This window comes from Callospermophilus lateralis, chromosome 5 (assembly GCF_048772815.1).
Source record: "Callospermophilus lateralis isolate mCalLat2 chromosome 5, mCalLat2.hap1, whole genome shotgun sequence".
NCBI lineage: Eukaryota > Metazoa > Chordata > Mammalia > Rodentia > Sciuridae > Callospermophilus > Callospermophilus lateralis.
This window is the reverse complement of record NC_135309.1, coordinates 10,193,314-10,217,975: the sequence shown is the minus strand read 5'-3', so window position 1 is coordinate 10,217,975 and position 24,662 is coordinate 10,193,314. Positions and strand designations below refer to the sequence as shown.

At 37.3% G+C, this 24,662-nt stretch overlaps 1 protein-coding gene across 1 annotated transcript in view; it reads left to right on the top strand.

Annotated features, from left to right (window-relative positions):
• Positions 1–22,071: 22,071 nt before the first annotated feature.
• Positions 22,072–24,662, top strand: part of LOC143390374 (uncharacterized) — a 42,308-nt gene continuing 39,717 nt past the window's right edge. Inside the window, exons 1-2 of the mRNA XM_076842793.1 lie at positions 22,072–22,077; positions 24,517–24,581. Coding sequence (XP_076698908.1) covers positions 24,542–24,581 — 40 coding nt within the window. The 5' untranslated portion in view covers positions 22,072–22,077; positions 24,517–24,541. The remainder of the gene's footprint in view (positions 22,078–24,516; positions 24,582–24,662) is intronic.

The following is a 24,662-nucleotide window of genomic DNA, read 5'->3' as shown; positions in this document are numbered from 1 at the left end:
GTCCTTCCGTGCGGGCGGCGGCTGCAGCGGCTACTTACTTGTATTCTTGATAATTGTCATTCCATTTGGAGTGAGACAGAATGCCCGTGTAGTTTTAATTTGCATTTTTCTAATTTGTAGTGATGTTGAAATTTTATTTCATATATTTGTTGGCCATTTGCATTTCTCCTGTGATGTGCCTGTTCAGTTCCTTTGCCCATTTGGTGATTGGAATACTTGTTGGTACTGTGTTAAGTTTTATGATTTCTTTATATATCCTTGAGATGAATGCTGAACCTGATGTGCAGGTGGCAACAATTTTTCTCCCATTTTAGGTTCTCTTCACATGCTTGATTGTTTTCTTTGCTGTAAAGAAGATTTGTAAATGGGCAACTCATGTCCCTCTTGAAGCAGTACAATAATAAATGATACATGGAAAGCAAAATATAAATTACATGTGTGTCATGCTCATTTAAAGAGTCATAATACCTTCAAGAGATAAAGGCAGTGATAATCCTATTTAAAATCATGAAAGTAGGTTTATAAAATGTAGGCCCTTTAGCCAAATCCCAGTTTCAGTAAGTCATAGAGTACAGATAGAAACCTAGTTCTGCACTGTTATTTGTGTTTTCCCTGAGCCAAGCTGTAGTAACAGGCCCCAAAATCTAATGAATTCAGTTTGTTTGAATAGAGATAATAGGACATTCTTATTAAAACCCACTGGCCCAGATAGTAGGATGGTTTAGCATTATGTCCTCTTTGCCAGTATTAGATGTTGACAATTTAAAATATTGTTTAGGATTCATCATTGATTTTCTAAATACAGATGTTTGGGGTGGGTGAGGTATGGAGAGAGGCTCTGCTTGTAATATAAAAAAAAAAAAAACAAATTGCCTCATTCAAAAGTTGACAGATATAGCTGAAGGATGTTAGAACAGTCAGTGAAAGAACTCAAAGAACTCAGAAGTAAGCCTGTATTCTTGTTTCAATTGATAATATATATGTATTATTACAAACTGTCATTTGTTTTGCCTGTTTTATTCCCCCTTTTTTCCATTTTGACTTCAGAAGAAAAAAATAAAGAAGAAAATGCATAAAAAAGACACAGGTACAGATAAGAGAAGCAAAATCATAAGACCACAAGCATATGGAAGAGTAAGTAAAAAGGGTCTTCTCTCCTGTACCTTATATCTGGGAGTGATTTTATTGTGCTTCAGAGTAACAGGTTTATAACTAGACAGGGCCCCTCTCTCTGTGAATTTCTCCACTGATTAACTTTCAAAATGATCAGTAAATTTAATAGAGATCAATCAGTGGGTAGTTGAATAAAAGTTAGTGGCACATGCAGCGCCTTTTATATAAAATGATAAGAGGTTAGGAGATGGTTAAAACACCACTATCTGAATTGTTCAACATCATTCATTCAGAACACTTGATGAAAACAAAACTAGTATCCTGGGAGACACCTGACCTTTGTCCAACAGCTGGCAAATAGTACCCTCCTAGGAGTAATAAGAATGTTGGAAGTTCATTTTGAAGTGTGAGGTTCCAGATTAGTTGGTAAAATGATCCATTGCTTCAGGGAGAAGATAAAGATGGTCTCCTACACCCTAGAGGTGGTGCATCAAGAGGTATGTGGGCTCATGATTCTTTACACTCTGTAAATGGTGTGTGAGCATTTTGTGAGCTTGTTGAGCACTTATGGAAGTATATAAAATGCCTTGCTGTACCTTTTGATCACTAGCACCCTGAAGAGTTGCTACAGGGTGTAAGCACTCCATAATCAGTGTTTTTTCACAAACTATTATCTGTATAAAAGGGTTACTTTGAAAATAGAAAAGAATCATTTGTTGAAACATGAACCTATAGACATGATGTAAAATGGAGTTTTTAAAAAGGAATTTGGAGTCATCATCAGTGATAGAGAAGACTGGCAGACTCCAGGTGTTACCAGATCCAGGTCCAGGCTCCTCATTACTGGAAAACCAGTAGTCAGGAGATGTGAATTAGTGGGAAAGAAATCAGGTTTACTGAAGATCCAGCACACTGGTAGAGGGAGGGTGCTGTCATCCTCATAGTGTCCTCTTGGGAGTCTCAGGGACACAAAGGATTTTTATAGGGAGAGAAAGATGGGATTGTGAGGCAGTGGAAGAGGTTTCTTTAAGCAGAACTTTTGTCATTGAGGGTGTGTTTCCTTTTCTTTCTTTCTGAATGGACCATCAAAATGGAGCTTGACTTTCTGGGGCTAGTACCTATACTTTTTTTGAATCAACATATTTCTTTCTGCATGGTAAATGTCACAGAAATTTGCTTGTTTTGTGTTGGTATATATCTAAAGACTAAGAAGAGGCATGACACATTCTGATTTTATCTGAGAATCACTAGATATTCTGGGTTTTGTAAATCTAAAGGAACATTATACAGCAGTTCACATCTTAATCAGTTAGCCACAGCTTCTCTCCAAAATTTAGAAACCTGGGTGGAAGAGAGGGTGTAACTCTGTGGGGTGCACAGGAGGAAAGCTGAAGTAACTACCTAGGACAGCTCCCAGTGGTGATGTCCTCCCCACCTTTTCCTTTCTTTTTTTTTTTTTTAAAGAGAGAGTGAGAGAGAGAGAGAGAGAGAGAGAGAGAGAGAGAGAGAATTTTTTAATATTTATTTCTTAGTTCTTGGTGGACACAACATCTTTGTTTGTATGTGGTGCTGAGGATTGAACCTGGGCCGCACACATGCCAGGCGAGCGCGCTACCGCTTGAGCCACATCCCCAGCCCCTCCCCACCTTTTTCATTGATATTTTTTTAATGAATCCAGAGGCACTTTACCATACAACTGAACTTATATATTTTTAATTTAAAAAAAATTTTTTGTTCCAATCTCTCATTAAGTTGTTGAAACTTGCCTCAAAGTTGAGATATTCTGTCTCGGCCTACTGAATAGATGAGGTGACAAATATACACCAGTGCACCTGGATAAGGGTGGCAACTGTTACACAGAAGCAGTACTTATTTTTATTTTTTTAATATATTGTTATTAAAATGTTTAAACACTCACAAAAATATAAGTACATGGAATACCATCCCACCCTTTTATGTTATCACACTGTTTAAAAACTTAGCCCTAAAGTACTAAATATGGAAGGATAATTCTTGACCAGGCCAGCATATGATGAAATATACAGTATAGATTAAAATAACTTTTAATTTAAAGAAATGTACAAGCTTTTGATTTTTTCTGAAAATGAACCTTTTTTCATATGTACTTTATTTTGGATAGAAGAGGAACGATGTAGATGACAAGAAGAGCTCATGGAAAAACAAGAGGTAAACTTTTAGCAGATTCTGGATGGGGAGCCAAGGTAAATACAAATGACATTTAATCTCAATTCAGTAAGAATTAAAAACTTTATGCTTCATGTAAGCAGGGTTACATTCCCAGGAGCCTGGCCTGTGGTACCTGGAGTCTTCTGTACCATCCTGGATGATATCACCTGCCAGCCCAACCCCATCCTGGAAGGGCATCCAGCAGCAGGTAGGAAATGCTCTAGGGTGACCAGGGGGAGTGGGAGGTGTTTCATTCTTTGTCCAAAGAAGTTCCAGGGGACCAGCACAGTGTTGCTGAGGAAGGTTGGGGTGAGAAGGAGATGGGGGAGGGGAGACCATTGAAGCCTGTTCAGGGGTTCTGTGCAGAGCAGAGGAAGTGGAGGCTGGGTGTTTTTTGGGGGCAGCAGCTTTTCAGAGGTGATAGCATGCCAAGCTTGGGAACTGGGAGGGCTTCAGGGTGTGGGAAGCACACTTGGACTGGAATAAAGGAGAAATTTCTTACATAAATAAGTGTCCTGGAGCGATGTCATTTGAAGTCAAGGTTCAGGACGTGAGCTGACAGTGGTTGTGTTTCCTCTGAAGAAGAACTTGCAGGTTTTTAGTGCAGGTCTATACTTCACCTGATTAGTCTCAGGAGTGGTTATTTTCTTCTTCACTGATCGTTCATCCCAGTTCAACTGAATGGCAGCGGTCCACTCTTTTGTATGCTAAAGATTTCCACATCCATGCACAACTTAATGTTGTCAGAAACATTTTGTGTACTTCTTTCTTGACTTTTATTTGGTCTTTCCCAATAAGCAGAGTAGCTGTCCAATGTTGTTTATTAACATGGTCCCCAGTGTCTATACAGACATTTAGAGCACTGTAGATCCTTTTTTGAAGTGCATGATGAGATGACTTTTAGTCCAAATAGAATTTACACATGTGCAATTAAGTACTCAAAAGTATTTTGAACCTGAGGGGGACCATGACATTCTCAAGTAGGAAAGAAAAAGGATACTGCAGTATGATCCTTCAAGATATCTCTGAACAAAAAAGCATTATATGTTGAGAAAAAAATTAGCTATATATTGAGATTTGTGTGTATCTTTTCTAAGTAGAAGAATCTAGAATTGTTTTAGTTTAGCCTTGATCTGTTAGTACTGTAATAATGGTGAGGACATTATCTTTCCTTTCCTTATCTTTCTTACTTACAGTTTCCTTCTGTATGTAAACCTAAAAGAAAAGTTGAGTGTGAGTGAAGTTCTTATTTTCTCTCTCGTTTTGTAAATGATGTTCATATTTTGACCAGTAGAAACTTAGATGTACCAGAGTTGTACATACTCGTGGTTGTTAAATATATTAACGTGTTTATTTTAGCTCATTCTGTTTGTGCTCAGTTTTGATAAATGTATCCCTGTTGTCTGAATGCTTAGTAACACACTGTGTTTGGTATTAGAAGTGTATGGAAATAGCAGCACCGTTGCCTCTGATCCTTGGCCTGGTAGTTTTCAGGGCTTGCTTGCTGAGTAGGAGAAGTTTTACGAGCCTCAAGTCAGTGAACTGGTTTCTTGTGAAGAGTATTTCCTGATAGGGTTGCACTCTAAATTCCATTTCTGTGTATGACAGGTGGTGTTGATGGGATGGGACACCAAGTATAATGGGAAGAATGGTGCTCCAATGCTAAGGGAATGACTCCTAGAAACATCAGTTCTCACACTCAAACCAAGTGTGATCTTGCAGGTGCTGGAGAGAGAATCTGAGGCTGACCATGAATCAGTGGATTGGAGACACTTGGAGACCCTACTGCAAGCTAGGAGGCACTGGTTTGCAGTTGAGCAGAAAGGCAGTATGGGCTCTGGTTGAACATCCACTTGGCAGACACCATCACCAGTGTTTAAGGATGGAAGAGAGTCCCCTCAATCTGGATTCTGCTTGACTCCAGGGGAATGATGCAAATTGGAGGTTAGTTGTGGCCTACATGATGGGGAAGTGTGCTCCTGGATATTGCTACTGAGAGGACCACCTGCCTTCTACATGCACCACAGTGCTTTGGATGCCTGGAAGCTCTGGGATGTGTGTCTAGGTATTAGTGAGCAGCAGGAAAGTGGGAGGCAGTGGGAGCTTCCAGAAAGGGGAATTGATAGAATGCAGGACCCTGTCAGGACAGGGTTCTTGTGGGGATTAGGCTGGGAGTCCTGGGAGGGGAAGCAGTGGGAGGCAGTGCAGGGGCAACTGGCTGAGGAGTAGCAGTTTGGGTCTGGACATTGGCTGATTGATCTTTGAAGAGGTTAGAGAATGCCAAGCCTGGGGACACACACCAGTAAGGATGTGTGTCCTCAAGGATGTAGAGCCTGTACCTGGGGGTGAGGTAGGGTTATTACATGGAGGAGGAAGTATTTTATGGTGACTGATTGTGGGCATTGGTTAGAGAGAAACTTCCCTTTGTTATTAAGCATATTGAAATAGCAAATATGAAATCCAGGTTCTGAAAAACATTTAGCACTTTTTTTTTCTTAATGGGAGTCTCCTGCAAACTTGTGACTTTTTCACCATAGTCAATAGGTCATAGCTGGTTGGTAGGGTTTCATTGTTTTGTATACCAGTGACTCCTGTAATTTAAAACAAGCTTACCTTGCCCAAAGCTCTTTTTATATCTCTTCTGGTACTTTGAATTTTATTTTACCTTTGCCAATAAACAGTGTCTTTCCACTGACATTTGTCATCAAGTTGTGCAAGCTGAGTACTCAGTAACTTTGCTGTCTGTCTCATTCAATGTTTTAAGCTCACCCATATTAAAAACTACCTTGCCACTGAAAAGCTGAATATCCAGGTGTCCTGGTGTAAATGCCAGTGTGTTGCACTTCGTACCCTCAACCCCCAACAACCACAGCATGCCAAGATGGAGGATCCTATCTTGGTGAGACCTACAGCTCCAGGAGCAAAGCCTCTTCCATTTTTGTGCTTGAAGGGAAGAAGGAACCCTCAATGCTGGCAGCTGGCTTGGATCAGGGAGGCCCAGCAATTGAGAAGCAAGATATCACAGGAGCTAGAATAGTGTCTGGATCTTCTAAGAGACCCTGCAGTGTAGGCCCCTCCCTCAAATTTCACAGGTTGCTTCTCTGGGAGCTCAGGTGTACGACTGAAGCAAGTGAGGTTGATCAGCACCGTGAAGTGGACCTTCTCAAAATCACAAGTAGAAAGAGAAAAAGGAAAGACCAATATCTAAGATCAGTGTTGTTAAGAAACAGATGCACAGGGGCTGGGGTTGTGGCTCAGTGGTAGAACACTCGCCTTGGACATGTGAGACCCTGGGTTCGATCCTCAGCACCACATAAAAATAAATAAGTGAAATAAAGGTATTGTGTGCAACTACAAGTAAATAATAATTTTTTTTAAAAAGAAAGAAACAGATGCTTAGTGCTAGTCTGACTTACTTATATACTGAGGTCTGGGGTTGAGAGAACAGGAAGTTGTTCTGACCAAGGAAGAAGAAGCTGTGAATGGATGGGGTCTTCGTATTTTTGAAAAAGTAGAATTGTCTGGTGATTGGTCTTTGGCTGACACCATGCACCCCATTTTCCAGGAACATCAACTCTGCTGCTGGTGACATCAGCATTCAGCTCATGGGCCATTATCAATGTGTGCCTCTTTGGTAGCTCTGTTTGGATATGTGGAAGTTCCCGCAGTACTGTTTGCTAGTCAAGACATGATGTTGTTGGTCCTGGTGCATCAGGACTCCATGTCCATCATCTTTTTTTTCCTTGAGAAGCATGGGTGCCAATTTTAAGCCAGAAAATGTCTGTAGTATGAGGATTGCCTTCATCTTATAAAATTTTATTCTTCTTGTATGTATCACAGTATTTTTCACATGTGAACTATAATTCTATATGTAGTATAATTTTGATAATTATTTGACTTTCTCATTTTTTTGTGGTTGGGGATATGTTAGTATTATAATAAGGTTTTTCATTAATGAAATAGGTGGATTGGATCAGGTGATTTCTAATTCTGATTTCATCTTTGATACACCTTTTAATCTTTTACAGTTATTTGATATGTGTTTCTTTTTTACTGAGCACCTAAAAACATTTTTTATTCATTCTATTTAGTTGTACATGGAAGTGGAATGCTCTTTGACACATCATACATAAATGGAGCATAACTTCTCATTCTTCTGGTTGTACATGACGTAGACTCATGCTGGTCATGTAGTCATATATGCACATAGGGTAATTATGTCAGAACCATTCTGCTATTCTTCCTACCTCCATTCCTTTCCCCCTCCCTTCACTCCCCTCTGCCTTATCCACAGTACCTCTGTTCATCCCTAGGAACCCCAACCCTTATTGTTAATTAGCATCTGAAATTCAGTGAAAACATTCAGCCTTTGGTTCTTTGGGATTAGTTAATTTTGTTAAGCATGACATTCTCCAGCTCCATCCATTTACCACCAAATTCCATAATTTTATTCTTATTTAAGGCTGAGTAATATCTGGTTATGTATGTATACCACATTTTCTTTATTCATTCATCTGTTGAAAGGCACTTAGACAAGTTTTATAGTTTAGCTATAACATTGATGTGCCTGCATCACTGTAGTATTCTGACTTTAAATCCTTTGGGAATGAACTGAGAAGTGGGATAACTGGGTCAATTCCAAGTTTTCTGAGGAATCTCCATGCTGCTTTCCATAATGATAAATTGAAAATTTGCCTTCCCACCAGCAAGGTATGAATGAACCTTTTTTTCCTACATCCCCCCAACATTTATTGTTGCTTGAATTCCTGATAATTGCCATTCTGACTGAAGTGAGATGAAATCTCAGTGTAGATTTGGCTTGCATTTTTATAATTACTAAAAATGAACATTTTTTCATATATTTGTTGATGGTATTTTTCTGCTGTGCAGTGTCTGTTCAGATCCTTAGTCCATTTATTGATTGGGTGGTTGTTATTGCTGTTGTTATTATTAATATTATTATTAGTAGTAGTATAAAGTTTTTGAGTTCTTCATATATCCTTGAGATTAATGCTGAAACTGAGGTGCAGGTGGTAAAGATTTTCTCCTGTTCAGTAGGCTTTCTCTTCATATTATTGTTTCTTGAGCTGAGAAGAATTTTAAAGGCTGCTTCTTTGATTCCATCCCATTTATTGATTCTTGATTTTACTTCTTGTGCTGTACTGGTGTTGTTAAGAAAGTAAGTTCCTAAGCTTACATTCCTACTTTTTCTTCAGTTAGTTGCAGGGACTCTATGTTCTAATGCCTAAGTCCTTGATCCACTTTGAGTTGTGTGCAGGGTGAGAAGTAGGGGTTTAATTTCATTTTGCTACATGTGTATTTCAAGTTTTCCCAGCACCATTTGTTGAAAATGCTATCTTTTCTTCAGTGTTTGTTTTTGGTGCTGTTTTATAATATTAGATAACTGTACTTATGTGGGTTTTTCTCTGTGTCTTCTCTTCTTTGTCATGGTTCTGGTACTGATTTTGATGCCTCCTGCATCACTTTTCTTGCTAATGACTGCTTTGCCTATTCTGATTCTCTAATATTTCCAAATGAGTTTTATGGGTGATTTTTCTATTTCTACAAAGGAACTCATTGGTATTTTTATAGGAATTGCATTGAATCTGCAAAGCACTTTGGGTAGTATGGTTAATTTGACAATATTAATTCTGCCTAAGATAGGCAGAATTAGGGCATGGGAGATCTGTCCATCTTCAAAGGTCTTTAATTTCTTTCTTCAGTATTCTGTAGTTTTCATTGTAGAACTATTTCATACCTTTTCTTATATATATTCCAAAGTATTCTATTGTTTTCTGAGGCTATTTTGAATGGAATATTTTTCTAATTTCTTTTTCAGTTCATTTGCCATTGACATATAGGTACATAAATTATTTATGGGTGTTACTAACCCAATGAATTTTGACATATTGTATCCCTGTTCCCATTTATTTCTGAAATTTTTTCTCCCCTGATTGTATCTGTGATCCAATCCTAATCCAAAGTTGTGTATTTTAACCTCCAGGCATTAAAAGGTTTGTTTCTTGTCATTAACTTCTTATTTCTTTCATTTATGATCTTATAGGGTGCAAGAAGTTATCTCTATTTCTTGTATTTACCTTGTACTCAAAAATATGATTTTTTTGGTTCAAGGGATTGAACTTAGAGGCACTTGACAATTGAGCCACATCCCCAGCCTTATTTAGATACAGGATCTCACTGAATTGCTTAGCACCTTTTGTTTGCTGAGGCTGGCTTTGAACTTGCAATCCTTCTGTCTTAGATTCCTGAGATGCTGGGATTACAGGTGTGCTCCACCACGCCTGACAATATAAACTATTTCAAAGAATGGTCATTGTTTCATGGAGAAGCAAATGAATTTATTGTTGATGGATTAAATAGTCCATAGATGTCTGTTCAATCTATCTGATTAATGTTTTCTATTTAGTTCTGAAGAAGCTAGGCTGGCAGGGTTTTTCTTTTTGGGTGGGCATGGTACAGAAAGGTTTCCCCAAACATCAGCAGTGCAAAGAGTATGCAGTGTGGTCCTCACAAGGCCTTTCATCTGCCACAAAAACTCTGTGTTCCATATGTGGCTCCCTCCAATTGTCACCTCAACCACCGCCCCCAACACCAGACCATTTTATAGGAATCTTGTTTTGTTTAAAAGCATTGACCCAGGTGTTGGGTATATGGCTTAGTGGTAGAGTGCTTTAGTGTGTATGAGAACCTGAGTATGGTGCTTATCTCTTTAAAAAATGACTTGCCAAAATTATTTTTGCCAATGAAAAAGCTTATCAAGGGAGATTGAGGGATACTGGCTGATGTGGGCCATATGTGGAGGTCCTGACCTGGAAGCCTAGAGAAGCAGAGAGTCCATGAGTGTCTCCATGCGTCTATTCACTCATTTGGCAAATTTTACTGAGTCCTGGAAGATAAAGTGCAAGTCAGTTATGTAGGTTAGAACAGTGTCCAAGATAGTATGTCTGGTCTCCTTCATTTCAGTTAATATTTAGGGATAAAACAAATTAAGTACAATAAATACAATAAAGAAGGCTCTGTAAAGGACACAAATTAGGCATTCAGTGTTCACGGTTTCAAGACTGGCTTGCTTCTGAGTGAGGGCTTCATCATCCTGTGATGGCAGGAAAAATGGAAGCAAGGTGCTACCAGAGGCATTGGATTAAGTGCAGGGATATGAAATAATGCCACAGGCCCTGAGGGGAGGGAGCAAGATCAAGGGAGGGTACAAAAGGATTACGGAGATCATTGCCTGGTCATGGGGACTGTGGATCGTGGTGAGTATTTTGAACTTTATTCTAAGAGGAATAGGAAGTCATCTGTGCCTGAATCAGGGTGGGTGTCATGGGTTGGCTCCTGGTATAGACTTTCTTCATTGAACTGATTTTGTTTTAACCCAACTGTTATGTTGTTCTTCCATTTTCATTATATCAAGGTCTCTAATTTTGTTGGACCATTCATTTAATGAAGACTTTCTGTATTCCTTGTTTTAACACATTTCTCTGATTCTTCTTGACCCTAGTAGCTTGAAAAGGTGCATGCACATTTGAAGAAATCATTACTTCTTCCAGACTTAAGGACTTATTTGAGGATGAGAAAGCTTTCTCCTGCAGAGCAGTATGGGAGGACATGCTGACCTAGTATAGCACTGGTCTAGTGGCATGGAGCAACATCTTTGTTATCTGAGGTTGAAGGATGCATTGCTCCTCTTTTAGCAGGCACAACTGTTGGTAACATGAGAACCTTCATGGTCATTGGTGGCTAGAGCTATGGGAAATCTAGAGTTGCTATGAGGACTAGCTGGGTCATAGATAGTGCCTCTAGATCCATGCAGAGAAGACTAGAAAAGGTGAAAGACATATGGGCCAGGCAGTGTGCACACATTGGTGCAGTGTCAGCTGCAGGCATGTGCAATGTAGACAGGCTACCTGTGGGTAGAGAAGTAGTAAGGAAAAGCTAGGACCAAGGACAGAAGTCAGGGCTGGCAAAGAGTGCCTATGAGGTGGGACCTAGTTTGTTAAAGCACAGGACTGTAAGATCAGATCTGATTGTAGACACACGGGGCTTCAGGGAAGAACCAGAAGCAGAGCTTTGCCTGGCTGCTGTATATCTACAGATCTGGGGCCTAATCATGGATGCATAAAGCTAGAAACCTCACCTGTGAATTGAAGTATGGTGGCAGGGACATGGAGGTGTTGAGGATGGCTGAAAACATGCACTATTTTTTTTTGTGAGTGGAACTGAGGAGAAACGTGTGCAGTGGCACAAAACAACTCTCTTCAGGCAAAGCTACATGGTGGTGGGGATGGTTAATGGGACTCTGGGTGCTTACATATGTTAATATCACCATGAAACAGAGCTGGTGACACATGTGTATGTAACTTCAGAGGCTGCTAAATATGGCAAGCAGTGGCTCATGGCAGGTGTTGGAAGTGGTATTGTGCATGTGCAACTGCCAGTCCAACATCTGGCAGTGTGTGTGGATATGGCTGCAGGTGTACACCCATCACATGGGATTGTGCCTCCAGTATGGACTGCAGCCTTCATGTTCTCTTGCACAGGAAAAGGCTGTTTGGGGACCTTGGGTCTGGATTTGTGGCAACTATAGCTGAGGTTACTTTGGGTAGGCAGAATCTAGAGGTAGTGGTACAGGTGCTTGGAGACTGTGAATGAAAACACCTTTGAGGCTTTTTGTAGTAAGGAAAGATGCAGGGTTCCTCTGTGGCTGTTGGTTGCCTCAGTGGCAAAAACTACTGCAGTCTGTTTGGAGCAAGCACTTGAAGTATGTAATGGCAAACCCTGAGGGAATGCCAGAAATGAAGGCTAGAGTTGTTTACAGAAGGAGACAGTGCAGAGGTTGTGGGGATTCTGGGCAGAGTAGCCATTGGGGATCATGATTTCTTCAGCTGCAAGTTGATCCATGTGTTGCACCACTTCTTCTTTGTTTCAGGTCATCTCCAAATAGCTCATCTATTCTTCTCTGCTCAGTAATCTGGGTTGGGAGAAACTGAATCAGGACATTTTGGTACTACACTGGAAAGCCTAGGGTGATGGTTGTTACACTATTCTCCTTTTGCTTTTGAGTGGAACTGGTGGGCTGCTTACTCCCTCTTTGTGTTGAGCAGAGCTATGTCAGGGAGTGGATGATGCAGCAGAGTGACACTAAAATTGCTTTTGGTGCAGTTATTCTGTTGTTTTCTTCTAATCTGTTGTTTTAAGTTAAATGCATTCCTGAATTTTTCCAGATTTTTTTAATGGACATCTTTAGTCAGGGATCTCCTTTTCTGCCATTTACTGAATAAAGTAATAGGAAGAGTGCAGTATTTGTTTCCTTCTGTGGACATAGGCAGCTGTGCAATGGCAGAGAGGATGAGTCCTGCCCACCCAGGTCTGGGTGTGGGGGGTTCTCACCTGCCCACCATTGAGGCCCACCTGATTCTGGTGGGGCATCTCACTCACTGTATGGGTCTTGGGGGGGTCTCAGGGGAGTCCCACCCGGTTCTTGGTGGGGTCTGTACAGAATAGCCAGGCGCTGATCACAGTAAAAGGGGCGTACCTTCCAGGAGCCAATCACCTAGGGCCATGCAAATTGTGGAATGTGCATTTGTGTTTATCAGTGTCACCTGGCAACGACTATTTTGCCAGTTGGTTGGCAGATAGGTGGTGGCAACCTGCTTCGGTAGGCCACTTGACAGAGGTTTTACCTAATTGTCTTTAGGATGGATAGAGCCTGGAGAAAGTTTATTTATATAAGCCTGGGAATCAAGTTTTTCGGATATAACCCTCTTGGGAAGATCCACCAAGCTGCAAAAAATTGTGAACTTGGAAGAATTAAACGTTACCTGGGACGTGGATGTCATGTTGATCGCACGGATCATAAAGATAGGTAATAGGGTCTGGGAGGCCAGGGACTGAGGGGTAAGGGACCAATGGGCTGATGGAATTGAAGCCTGCACCATCCAGGCTGTGCCAATGGGAGCAGAGCAGAAAGGATACCAGTTCTCCTTTCACCAGAATATTTAACTTTAATATCCTGTGGAGTCCTCAATATCCAGGACCTGCACACCTTGGAAGTTCAGTACCCAGGACTTCTAATGGGCAGCTAAACAAAACCAAATTTTTAACTGGTTTCCCAGACACTTAAAATTTTCCTATAAGGTCACTGATTTTTTTTTAAATAAATACACACAACAGATTTTAATGTACACATTTTCAAAAGCATTGAAAATTTTTCAGATGTAATCTATTACCTGTTGTGTCCCAAGAGCCTCACAAGAACTCTGAATTGGGAAGATGGCTCAATGTTCTTTCTTCTTTTTTATATTTTTAAAATTCCTTCACACTAGTATATTTAGGGGTGTGTCTTCTACCTCTAAAAATAAGATTTTACTTATTTCTCACATGCTTCACTCACTAATTTATGAAATTCTTAGGATAACTTGGTGTCATCTTGATCATCCAACCATTTTCATAACAACAGTGTTGACAAGCCCTGAATTTTCTGCAAATACTTCATTAACTTCAGTTAATGAAGTTAACTACCTTTAACTACCTTTCCACAGAGGACACTAGAGTTCACTGGCAGCTTTCACACTTTCCAAAACACCAAACACAGCATGCTTTTTCAATTTTGTTATCACTTTAGACTAAAGTAAAAAAGCATCTGCCAAAAGCTTCTTGCACAAAATTCCAAAATTGCTGATTCCACTGTTCCAGTACCCTTTCCTGTAGTTATCCATTACTGTGTATCTGTACAAGCATGAAGAGTAGAGCATTGGTTGAGAGCATCCAGGCAGTGCAAGCTCTCAGTCACCAGGGCCAAGGGAGTAGCACACAAAGGGTGCCTAGTCTGTACAGTGCTGCCTGCTGCTGCCCTACTGTAGCTTGCCCTACTCTGTTCTGAAGGGACTAAGAGTATCAAAGGTAGGCCCTGCTTGTGGTTTGTGCATTAGAATACTCATTGACACCAAATGTGAGCTCTCTTTGTGGTTATCAATTTCACAAAAAACAAATAAAAATATCTGTACATTTTTTAGTTCCACACGCAGTCATTTAGGGTCATGATGACACTAAGAAAATGTTTGCAATGAACAAAGACTTGCCATTCTGTGTATCAATATACATTATTAACTTTCACAAATTACTTGTTTGCCAATGGCCAAAAGATAAGTGACTGGAACAGGATAAAAAGAATACTCAAATATCTGGAAGGAGAGTAAAATGGAATTGGTAGGTAGTGGCATGCAGAGTTTTAAATGTGGCACAGCAGTTATCATTAAATCATCTATTTGAGGAGCAATAAACAGCTCAAGCCATAATCAACAGCCCAGTACCACTATTCTTCATCTTCAAAATATTGTAGCTGAGAAATTTATTTCATTTGTTAGACTTAAATTCCTTCTATTGCCAAGGACATAAGTATTTTTTCTATGTTCATATGTCACTGTCACTTGAGCATCTGTAAAATTAAGAGTATTTTATCTGATTAAATTAGAATTCCAAGGTTGGAAATGTAGCTCAGTGTTAGAGCACTTCTTGCGTGTCAAAGCAAAGGGTAAGGGTGCAATCACCAGCAAAACAACAACAATAACATTGTCATCACCATCAACATAATAAATTTTAAAAAGAGAGGTAGGAAAAAAAGAAGTCTTCTTTCAAATTCATTATTTCTTAGAACGCCTTAGCCAACATGAAGAAAGCATTTATGTTTTCTTCTAGTACATTTCTATATAGATGTCCTATAGTGCATTTCATCTATTGTATATATTACTATACATACATTTCTTATATATGTATATTTTATTTTGCATATGCAATTATAGGTTAATAATTTTGTTTTGGTGAGTATAGAAGAGAGCAAGTATAAAAGATTATTACTCCTGAAAAAATATTGCTTTACTTTATAAAAGTTTCACATAAAAATACTAAACTTCTCAACTTTAGTATTTTTAAGTGAAACTTTTATAAAGTAAAGCATTAAAGAATTATTCTTTAATTCTATTCATTTGTACTCATAAAATGAATACGTTTTTAATGCACAAGAACTGCACAGCTACTTATTTTGTATTTGACACATTCTACTATCTCAGAGAACTCTTACATAAAAACTTTCTAGGTGTGACCAGTTAATTAAAACTGACGTGATAGGACTCAATTTCAAATGAAACATTTCTTCCTCCTTTTCAATCATGCATTCATAGAGGTAAGAAATTGTAAAAGTCCCTTGTGAAAAATTAAGACAGTATTAAATACTGAACATTGAAAATACCTGATTTATATATAAATCCCATATAAATAAATACTGAATTAATTTAACCATACTAATTCATTTGGGTTCTTTTTTCTTTGGCATTAAGTTTGCTTTCGGTTTGGCCTTTTACTGTTATTATTCAGCCTACTTTACCTATCATACTTTTAAAACTGAATTTAAATGCCATCCATGTCATGAGAACTGCCATAAATCTATTGTTTGACTCACATTTCACTTAAGGTAAGGCACCATGAATTATGGTGGTTCTTTATTTTGTTTATGAAGAAAAAAATAAATGCTGCCAATTATAGTTGTAATGCAGCCCAAATTATTAGTGGGATTCCATTGTCAGTGTTGTTAAAATGATAAGAAAAAAAATCCTCTTAGACTCATTGAAATACATAGTTTTAAAAATATATTTTTAAAACTCACTACAATACTACTAACTTATTAATTGAAATACTCTTAGTTGATAAAAAGCAATAATATTGATTACAATAGCTACCAATTATGGAGCTGTTGCTGTTGCTACAAAATCTTCAAATGTTTTATATAGATTCTCCATAAAGCATTTTGGTAGTATTCAGGGAGATACTCATTTTAATCCTTACTTTTTTAGGAAATTGAGGGAGAGTAAGACTCTGGGATAACTAGTACATCACAGAGTCTAAAGTAGAATTCAAACTGAAGATGAACTAAATCTCAAGTTCATCTTCTTTCTAGGCAAGTGGGCTGCTCTGCTCTGGGGATGTGGTTCTGTGGTAGAGCCCTTCCTTACCTAGAATGCTTCAGGCCTGGGTTCTATCCCCAGCAATATGAAAACAAAGCAAACAAAAATAAGTAAAATCAATGGAACCAGGCACAGTCACACATACCCATGATTCCAGTGACTTAGGATGCTGAGGCAAGAGCATTGGATGTTTAAGACCACAGTGGGAAAATATAAGGGGGAGAAATGAATTACAGTAGAGGGGGTGGAGAGAGAAGAGGGGAGGGGAAGGGGGGGATAGTAGAGGATAGGAAAGGCAGCAGAATACAACAGACACTAGTATGGCAATATGTAAATCAATGGATGTGCAACTGATGTGATTCTGCAATCTGTATACGGGGTAAAAATGGGAGTTCATATCCCACTTGAATCAAAAGTGTGAAATATGATATATCAAGAACTATGTAATGTTTTGAACAACCAACAATAAAAATTAATTAAAAAAAGACCACAGTGGGCAACTTAGTGAGACCCTGCATGAAAATTGTTTATATAATAAAAATGTGCTTAGGATATGACTCATTAGTTGAGTAACCCAGGGTGCAATCCCCAGCAGTATCAGAAACAAGAAATAAGAAGAAAATGTCAGTGGCATAGGCTGATCATTCATTAATAAAATAAGTAATGACAGCTACTAAATATTGTACTTTCTTCATAAGAAAATAGAGGAATTATGAGCTTCTTAATGTTTATAATTGCATAAATAGTTGTATATTTCAAAAGGTACCTTATGAATTCCTAATAAAGCTTCTTACTTGCACAGAACACCTCTACATTATGCCTGTGCCTATGGCAATCCAGCAGTGGTGGCTCTTCTAGTGAAGAGGAAATGCAATGTCAACTTGTGTGACAGTGATGGCAACACACCATTGATGAAGGTAGATATACCAGTGGTTTTGCAGGAAATGAATTTGATGAAATGCTTAGAAGAAAAATTGGTTAATGCCATTTAGTTATAACTAATGAGTAAAATGTGAAATATTTTTCTTGGATTTCCAAAATTTACAATGTATTTCTTGGTTAAAACCAACAGGCCCTACAATATGAGGAAGAGGAATGTGCAATTATTCTTCTAGAACATGGTGCCAATCCAAATATTCACAACAACAAGGGTGAAACTCCGCTCCACTATGTTATCTTTTATAGGAACACATTAATAGCAACAAAACTGCTTTCATCCAACGCAGATATTGAAGCCAAAAACATGGTATATAATCAATCACTATTATTTTCAAAATATTTAAAATTTTTCTTAAAATTAACAGTATTGCATGTTAAAAAATACTGATTATAAGCAAATTTTCTTTTTATTAAAATACTAGTAAATGTTGGGAGTTCTCCTCATGTTCTTCCTCCTTCTTTTGTAGTTCATGTGTGTATTTAGTTTGCCTCCATCAGTTGAATCCACACTTAGAATTCAAGAGACTCATGCAGAAATCTGAACTTCAAGCTTCTGTGAAGGAACCTGATGCAGTCCCCTTGAGCCATAGTACTGTGTGGTGTGGTGTGCATGGTTTGCCTCCCACATGCTGGGCACACATGTTCTTCAGCTGCAGCACTTACTCCCAATCACCTACTTTGCCTGTATAAATGAGGTTACAGCTCCTCTTTTTAAATATAGTGTGATAAAGATTTCATGGTGTTTTCTACTGATATACAAGAATATGGACTACATAATATATTATGAATCTTTTGCAAATGGGATTAAGTGTTTGAATTTAGAATTTGGAAGTTAAATAGTTTTCTCTATATATACTATAAAAATCATGTTCCCACTGGAATTTTTGAAAGGCTGATTATGTCACTCATTGCTAGAATGGATAAATTATTGCTAGAAGTAGATAACTCATGGATTTCACCAGCTGTACTATGAATCAGTCTTCAGCTTTGTTCCTTAAAGTGCAAATGTTTAGTGCCTTTTATGATGCTACAAGTAATCTGTGTAGATCAGCATAAATCTTGATGATACACAAAATTTCTGAATTAAATTTTGCCTAAAATTATAAGTAACTTTAAGTAGCAATTAAAGTAGATGAGAATAAAAAGAATTTTGGAAAATAACCAAGCATTATGTTACCAGGATTGTCATTACAAGTGAGAATACATTTTCAATGTTATTTTTATTAGAGTTTATAGTTTTACATAGTAGTTGAATTCATTCCCCCAAAATCTTACATGCATGGAATTCCAGTTGAGTCATTGATTTCCTCTTTTCCATCTGTCTACCCCTCCTCCTCCATTCTCCCCTCCTATTCTCCTGGACCTCCTTTCACCTGTCTATTTATTTATATTTGGTTGATTCTTTTTTACTTATACTAAGGGTGCAATTACCTGTGGTATATTTATATATGCATATAACATGAATTTTAAAGATTTCCTTCTTCATTGCCTTCCCTTTTTCATTATCTCTGTGCCTCTCCATCTTCTTTTTCTACACTAATGATCTTCTTTACATCTTTTGATATTCTGTTCTTCATTTCTTTTTCTTTAATTAACTCCAGCTTCCACATATGAAACATTTTACCTTTGAGTTTCTTATTTGACTTATTTCACTTAGCATGATATTCTTGGATACCAACTCATTTACCAACAAATGACATAATGTATTTTTATGGCTGAGTAATACTCCATTGTATGTATGTGCACCAGAATTTCTTAATCCTTTCATCCATTCACAGGTACTTGGTTTAATTTCATAATTTACCTGTTGTGAATTGTGCTACTGTAAACACACATGTGACGGTATTAATATACAGTTACATGTAAAATTTTGTTTTACTAATTTTGGGAAAATACTGAGTCATGGGATAGCTGTTTCATGTTGTGGTTCCCTTCTTAGATTTTGGGGAATCTCCAAAGTGTTTTTCAGGGTGGTTGTACTAGTATGTAGTCCCACCAACAGTGTAAACATGTGCCTTACCCCCACATTCTTTTTTTTAACCAGGAGAGAGAGAGAGAGAGAGAGAGAGAGAGAGAGAGAGAGAGAGAGATTAATATTTATTATTATTACTTTTTTCATCTTCAGCAGACACAACATCTTTGTATGTGGTCCTGAGGATCGAACCCGGGCCACAGGCATGCCTGGCGAGCGCACTACTGCTTGAGCCACATCCCCAGCCCCACATTCTTACCAGTATATATTACTGTTTGTGTTCTTGATAATTACCATTGTGCCTGGAGTAAGATAAAGTCTTAGGGTAGTTTTTATTTGCATTAACATAATTGCTAAAGATGTAGAAGACTTTTTTATATATAGTTTGGACATTTGTGTTTCTTTTGAGAAATTTCTGTTTAGTTCTTTTGCTCAGTTATTGACTGGGTGGTTTTTTTGTTTGTTTGCTTGGAGTTTTTAAAAATATTTATATTTTAATTCTTATTGGACACAATACATTGATTTTATTTATTTTATGTGCTGCTGAGGATCAAACCCAGGGCCTCACATGTGCTAGGTGAGTGCTCTACCACTGAGCCATAATCCCAGCTCTGCGATAATTTTTTTTTTGAGTTGGTTATTTCTCTTTGTTAATCCCCTCTCAGTGGATTAGTTGGAAAAATGTTTTCCAATTGCATAAAAATAATATATTTTTGTATTGAACTTTCTGACATGTAAGATAAATATCTTTCAACTTATAATAAGAGAAGACACAGGAACAATTATGAAAAAGCAACATAGTTTACTCAAACTCTATCAATTTTAAGCAGAAATTCCTTACATTGGAATCTGGGATTCTGATTTCATAAATAAAAAGGAATCAAGTGGACTTGTATAACATGGAGAAAACTTCCATGTTGCTGGAAAGCTCTCAGAAATATATTCCTGTAACTTCAATTGTTCACATGTGAATATCTCCAATATAAAATCGGTGTCAAGTAGGTGTTAAGCAATGGAAAAGCTATTTCTGTACTTCTGGACTCACAATGCACAGTTGTGTAAATTTTTTCTAACAGTAAAACAAGGAATCTTTTCTATGCTGCTTGGTATTTCTGGAAAAGTAGATGTTCTTCAGAATATGATTTATACACCCTACTAGTGGGTTGAGAATTTGGCTTGTTAATGAAATATAATACTTATAACCTTTACTAATATGCATTAGGGAATGGGGCTATTGGGATATAAAATACAGTTTATGTCCTAAATATGCTCTTGGTTGAGGAGGGTTCATGTTACATAACTCCAAGATGCCATGATGAATGCTGGACAGCGGCAAAGATCCATGGAAACAGTGAATGTATGAAGCAGTTTTAGAAACTCTGGAGTTCATGTGGCCACTCTAGGCAGAGGAGAGGCATCTCAAAATGAAAGAGCAGCACGTATGGAAGCAGAATGGGAAGAGAAGAGAGTGGCCACACTTAATTTACATTATTATTATATGCTTATATTCATACAGTATTTTGTAAGGTTAACTTCAGTTGAAAAGTAGTAATTTTGTGAATAAATTATATTTATTGTTTTTCAGAGTGGCCAAACACCACTTTTACTCGCCATAAAGAAAAACAGACGGATGATGGTAGAATTTTTTATTAAGAATAAAGCAAACATACATGCAGTTGATGATAAGGGAAGGTATAGTACTTTATATTTTTTGGAACAGGGTTAATATTGTAGTAAAATCACTCAAGTTAAAAATATTAAATTAATGGGAATGACATAATCATTGGAATAGAGTGAAATTCATGAACATAAACTAAAATTGAGGAGAAAAGCAATTATTCAAACTGAGCAACACAAATAAGAGTATGTAGTATGATTCACATGCCCTTATAATTATTGCCTGATGATTACTATTTGATTTTGTTGATCACATAATCTTGAGTTAGCTAGAGTTTTCATGTTAGTTTTGTAAAATATAGACTTTTAGTTTGTGCTTTTATTCAGTATTGAACTTCTTAAATTTTCTGTAATATTTCATCTTCTCCTGGTATAGTTTTCTTTTGGAAATGCTGTGTTGAGTATAGGTAGACATTGAAAATTATTTTTCCTTTATATGACTATTTGCTTTAAATTACTTAATTTGTAGAATATTGATTTCAGATTTTTCCTAAGTGACGTCTAATTAGTCTTGACAAATTTTGAACATTTATAATGAAAAAGAGTGTAACATATGCTTGAAATCTGGTTGCAAGATTATACACGTAGCATTGATTTCAATGCCTGGCAAATGCTTCTCAGAGTGAATGACTGAAGCAACAATTATTATTATTATCACCAGTGCTGCTGTTATTATGTTGTACCTGCAAATACCTTTTTTACTCCTTGACTTTTGGCTGACTGTGAGTTACAATATATTACATCACTCTAAGAAAGAAATGGATCTTTATTCATTGAAATCTTTGCCAACTCCAGATGAATGACCTCATCATAATTAACGTTCATTGAAGGATTTTAAGTTTGTAACTCTCCTCTTTTGGGACTCGTGATTTATTTTTTTATGTGTTTGTTTTCCTTTTAGACTTACAAATGATTTAGAAAGATAAAGAAAGATAAAGATTTGATCTTCCAAGATGTATATGTCTGTTAGTGTATGTAAAGCTAGATGTCAAAGAGGTAAAATGTATTACAATGGCTTTTTAAATAAACTTATTAAAATACCTAAATTTGAAGTTATCTCTCTTATTTTAGAACAGCCCTCATGTTGGCTGTGGAACATAAATCAACACGCATAGCTGAACTTCTTCTTCAATGTGGTGTTAATGTGTCTGCTTCAGATAATTGTGGAGAGATTGCCTTGTCTTATGCCATTGTTAGTGGAAATACTGAGTAAGTATTTACATTACAATACTAATCAACATTAGCTGTATATCCACAATAGTTACACCTGTTGCATCTTATATATGAGGTGAGATTTCATAGCATTACTATGTATGGAACCGTAGTGAGTTAGGACAGTTCATTAGTCAGAAACCCTTCAAAGTGTAGCCAAGAAGCAGTGATGATACTTTGATTGGGCAAAGAGAAGGATGGAGGGGTAATGGAGGCAAGAAAGATGGTGGAGTGAGATAGACATTATTACCTTGGTACAGGTATGACTGCATATAGGATGCAATGGTACATCCTGTAAAATCAGAAATGAAAGTTGTTGCAGTTGTGTCCAATGAATCAAATTGCACTCTACTGTCATATATACATAATTAAAATGGATTAGTTATTTAAAAAAAATAAGTAGTGATGTGTGCATGAGTCACCTTCAAGGTTTGTTCTCTTCTCTCTCTTCCCCTCTCCTTTCTTTTTCTTCTCATGCATGCTGGGAAATTTTCCTACCACTGAGATATACCTCTACCTAATATCTTAGGACTTTGTAAACCTTCATCCTTAGGGTTTCCAGCATTATCCAATTCATTTCAAGCATAACCCCTCCTCACAGGGACAGATAGTATCACACCTATGATTTTATAATTTGTTATTTGAGTCTTGAAATTCCCTGTTTAGCTGAAGTTAGCTATTCTACCATCCCCCTTTAATTTATCAAGGACCTAATGATATCCTTGAAGTGTAAGGAAGATAATTCTGTAGTCAGATGGAGGGGAATAAATAGATTTTTAAATTGTTCCTTTGTCTCTGTCAGTTCTGTTGCTGTGGTGTTTCTGCCAGACCTGGACCTGCAGTCTGGTAGTGAAGAGCTTTTATTTCAAAATATCCTGACTGATCCAATCCCTGAGCCTTCATGGTAACCCACACTTAGACTCAACACTTTTTTTAGTTCTCATGCACTTATGCTTTTTTATTCAACAGTTGTTTCCTAGCAGAAGCACTCTGCTTTGACAGCTTGGCCTCTAGCTTTGGCCAACAAATACTAAGCACTCTGACCCTGTCCCCCTTTTAGGAACCTTATGTGGAATCCCCATATTAGCCTTGCCCTTTTTGGTGCATTATCCTTTTAGGACTTTGTCTTTTCTGTCATAAAATTAAAATCATTCAAATCTATTAGAAAGCTTCAAGTAAAGCTTCAAGTAATCTCTGGAAGAGATCAGAGTTTTCTGTCTTCTTGGCTAACAGATCTGTGCCCCAAATCCTTCCATCCCTTGAAATAGATTTCCTTTGACTGCAGGGGGTTCCACATCACTGTTTTCCATGGTGAGTGCCAATTTAGATTGGCATTTCTAGTAGTTTTCCCAAGTAATGGAAATTTTCAAGCTGTTGGAATCGCTGCCTAAAGTTTTCAGCATTTATTAAGGTCTGCCTCAAAAGGAATAGATTAAGCAGATTTATTGAATCTAAGAGAGCTAAGCCCCATCATGACTCCTCAGTATCCATAGTTTTAAAGAAAATTTTGTGTTCCAAGTCAGTTGGAGATCAACATGGAAATGTAGCTACACTTATCTGCTGATTCTGTTCAACTAGGTAGAGAAGAAATAGTAGTAGTCCAAGTTTTTGGCATTTGTTAATTTCTTGCCTTTGTTATTATTGATTAGTCTCACAGAAGGGGATGATTATATTCTCTAATTTAAGGAGATATTTATAAATAGTTATAAATTAATTGTTGATTTGCTTTGAGTTATAAAGCACAAAGAAGAGCCCAATTGATCATGAAAATTAGGACTCAAGCATTTTTAAAAATAATTTTAACTTTTGAATATTAGAACCTATGAAAAATGCACATTAGTTCTAGCTGAGATTGTAAGTTGTTAAGTATGCCATTATTTTACTATTTTGCTTAACATGTTTCAATATTATCTTAGTAAATCTCCATAATAACCTGGTGAACTAAAGTGATACAACCCTTATTTTTTAAAAGGCCTTAAGCCTAAGAGGAAGAAGTTGCACAAGAACAAAAAACTATTTTTTACAGACACAAGACATTTTCTGAGTTCAAGCTACACTAGTTAATATATTTACCTGTCCTGTTCTCAATTAATGATCATTTTATCTTTTTTCTTCTTTAACTTCAAGCTATGGGTGCAGTGACACATGCATTTACCCCAGCTACTTAAGAGCCTGAGGCAGGACAATTGCTTGAGCCCAGGTATTTAAGATCAGCCTGACCATCATCATGAAATACCATCTCACAAAACAGAAAAAAACAAACATTGTACAAATAATTTTCAAGTTAACAAAATGCTTATAGGGCATACAGATTAGGAGAGCATATGAAAAAGTTCTGATACTAGATCTAAAACATTATTAAGTATTGAATTATATTTGGTCAGTGTTTTCATATGAGTGTTAAAATACCAATTTTATTACTTTTTTCAAATACAGTAACAGGAATTTAATTCTTCAATACATGAAAGCACAATCTAGAACATCAGTAAATTTCAATCCAGGTAAGACTTGAAAAAAATGAGTTACTTTTGGTGTTCATGCCCTGTGAAAATAAGAGTAAGAATGTTTGATCACAAAAGAAG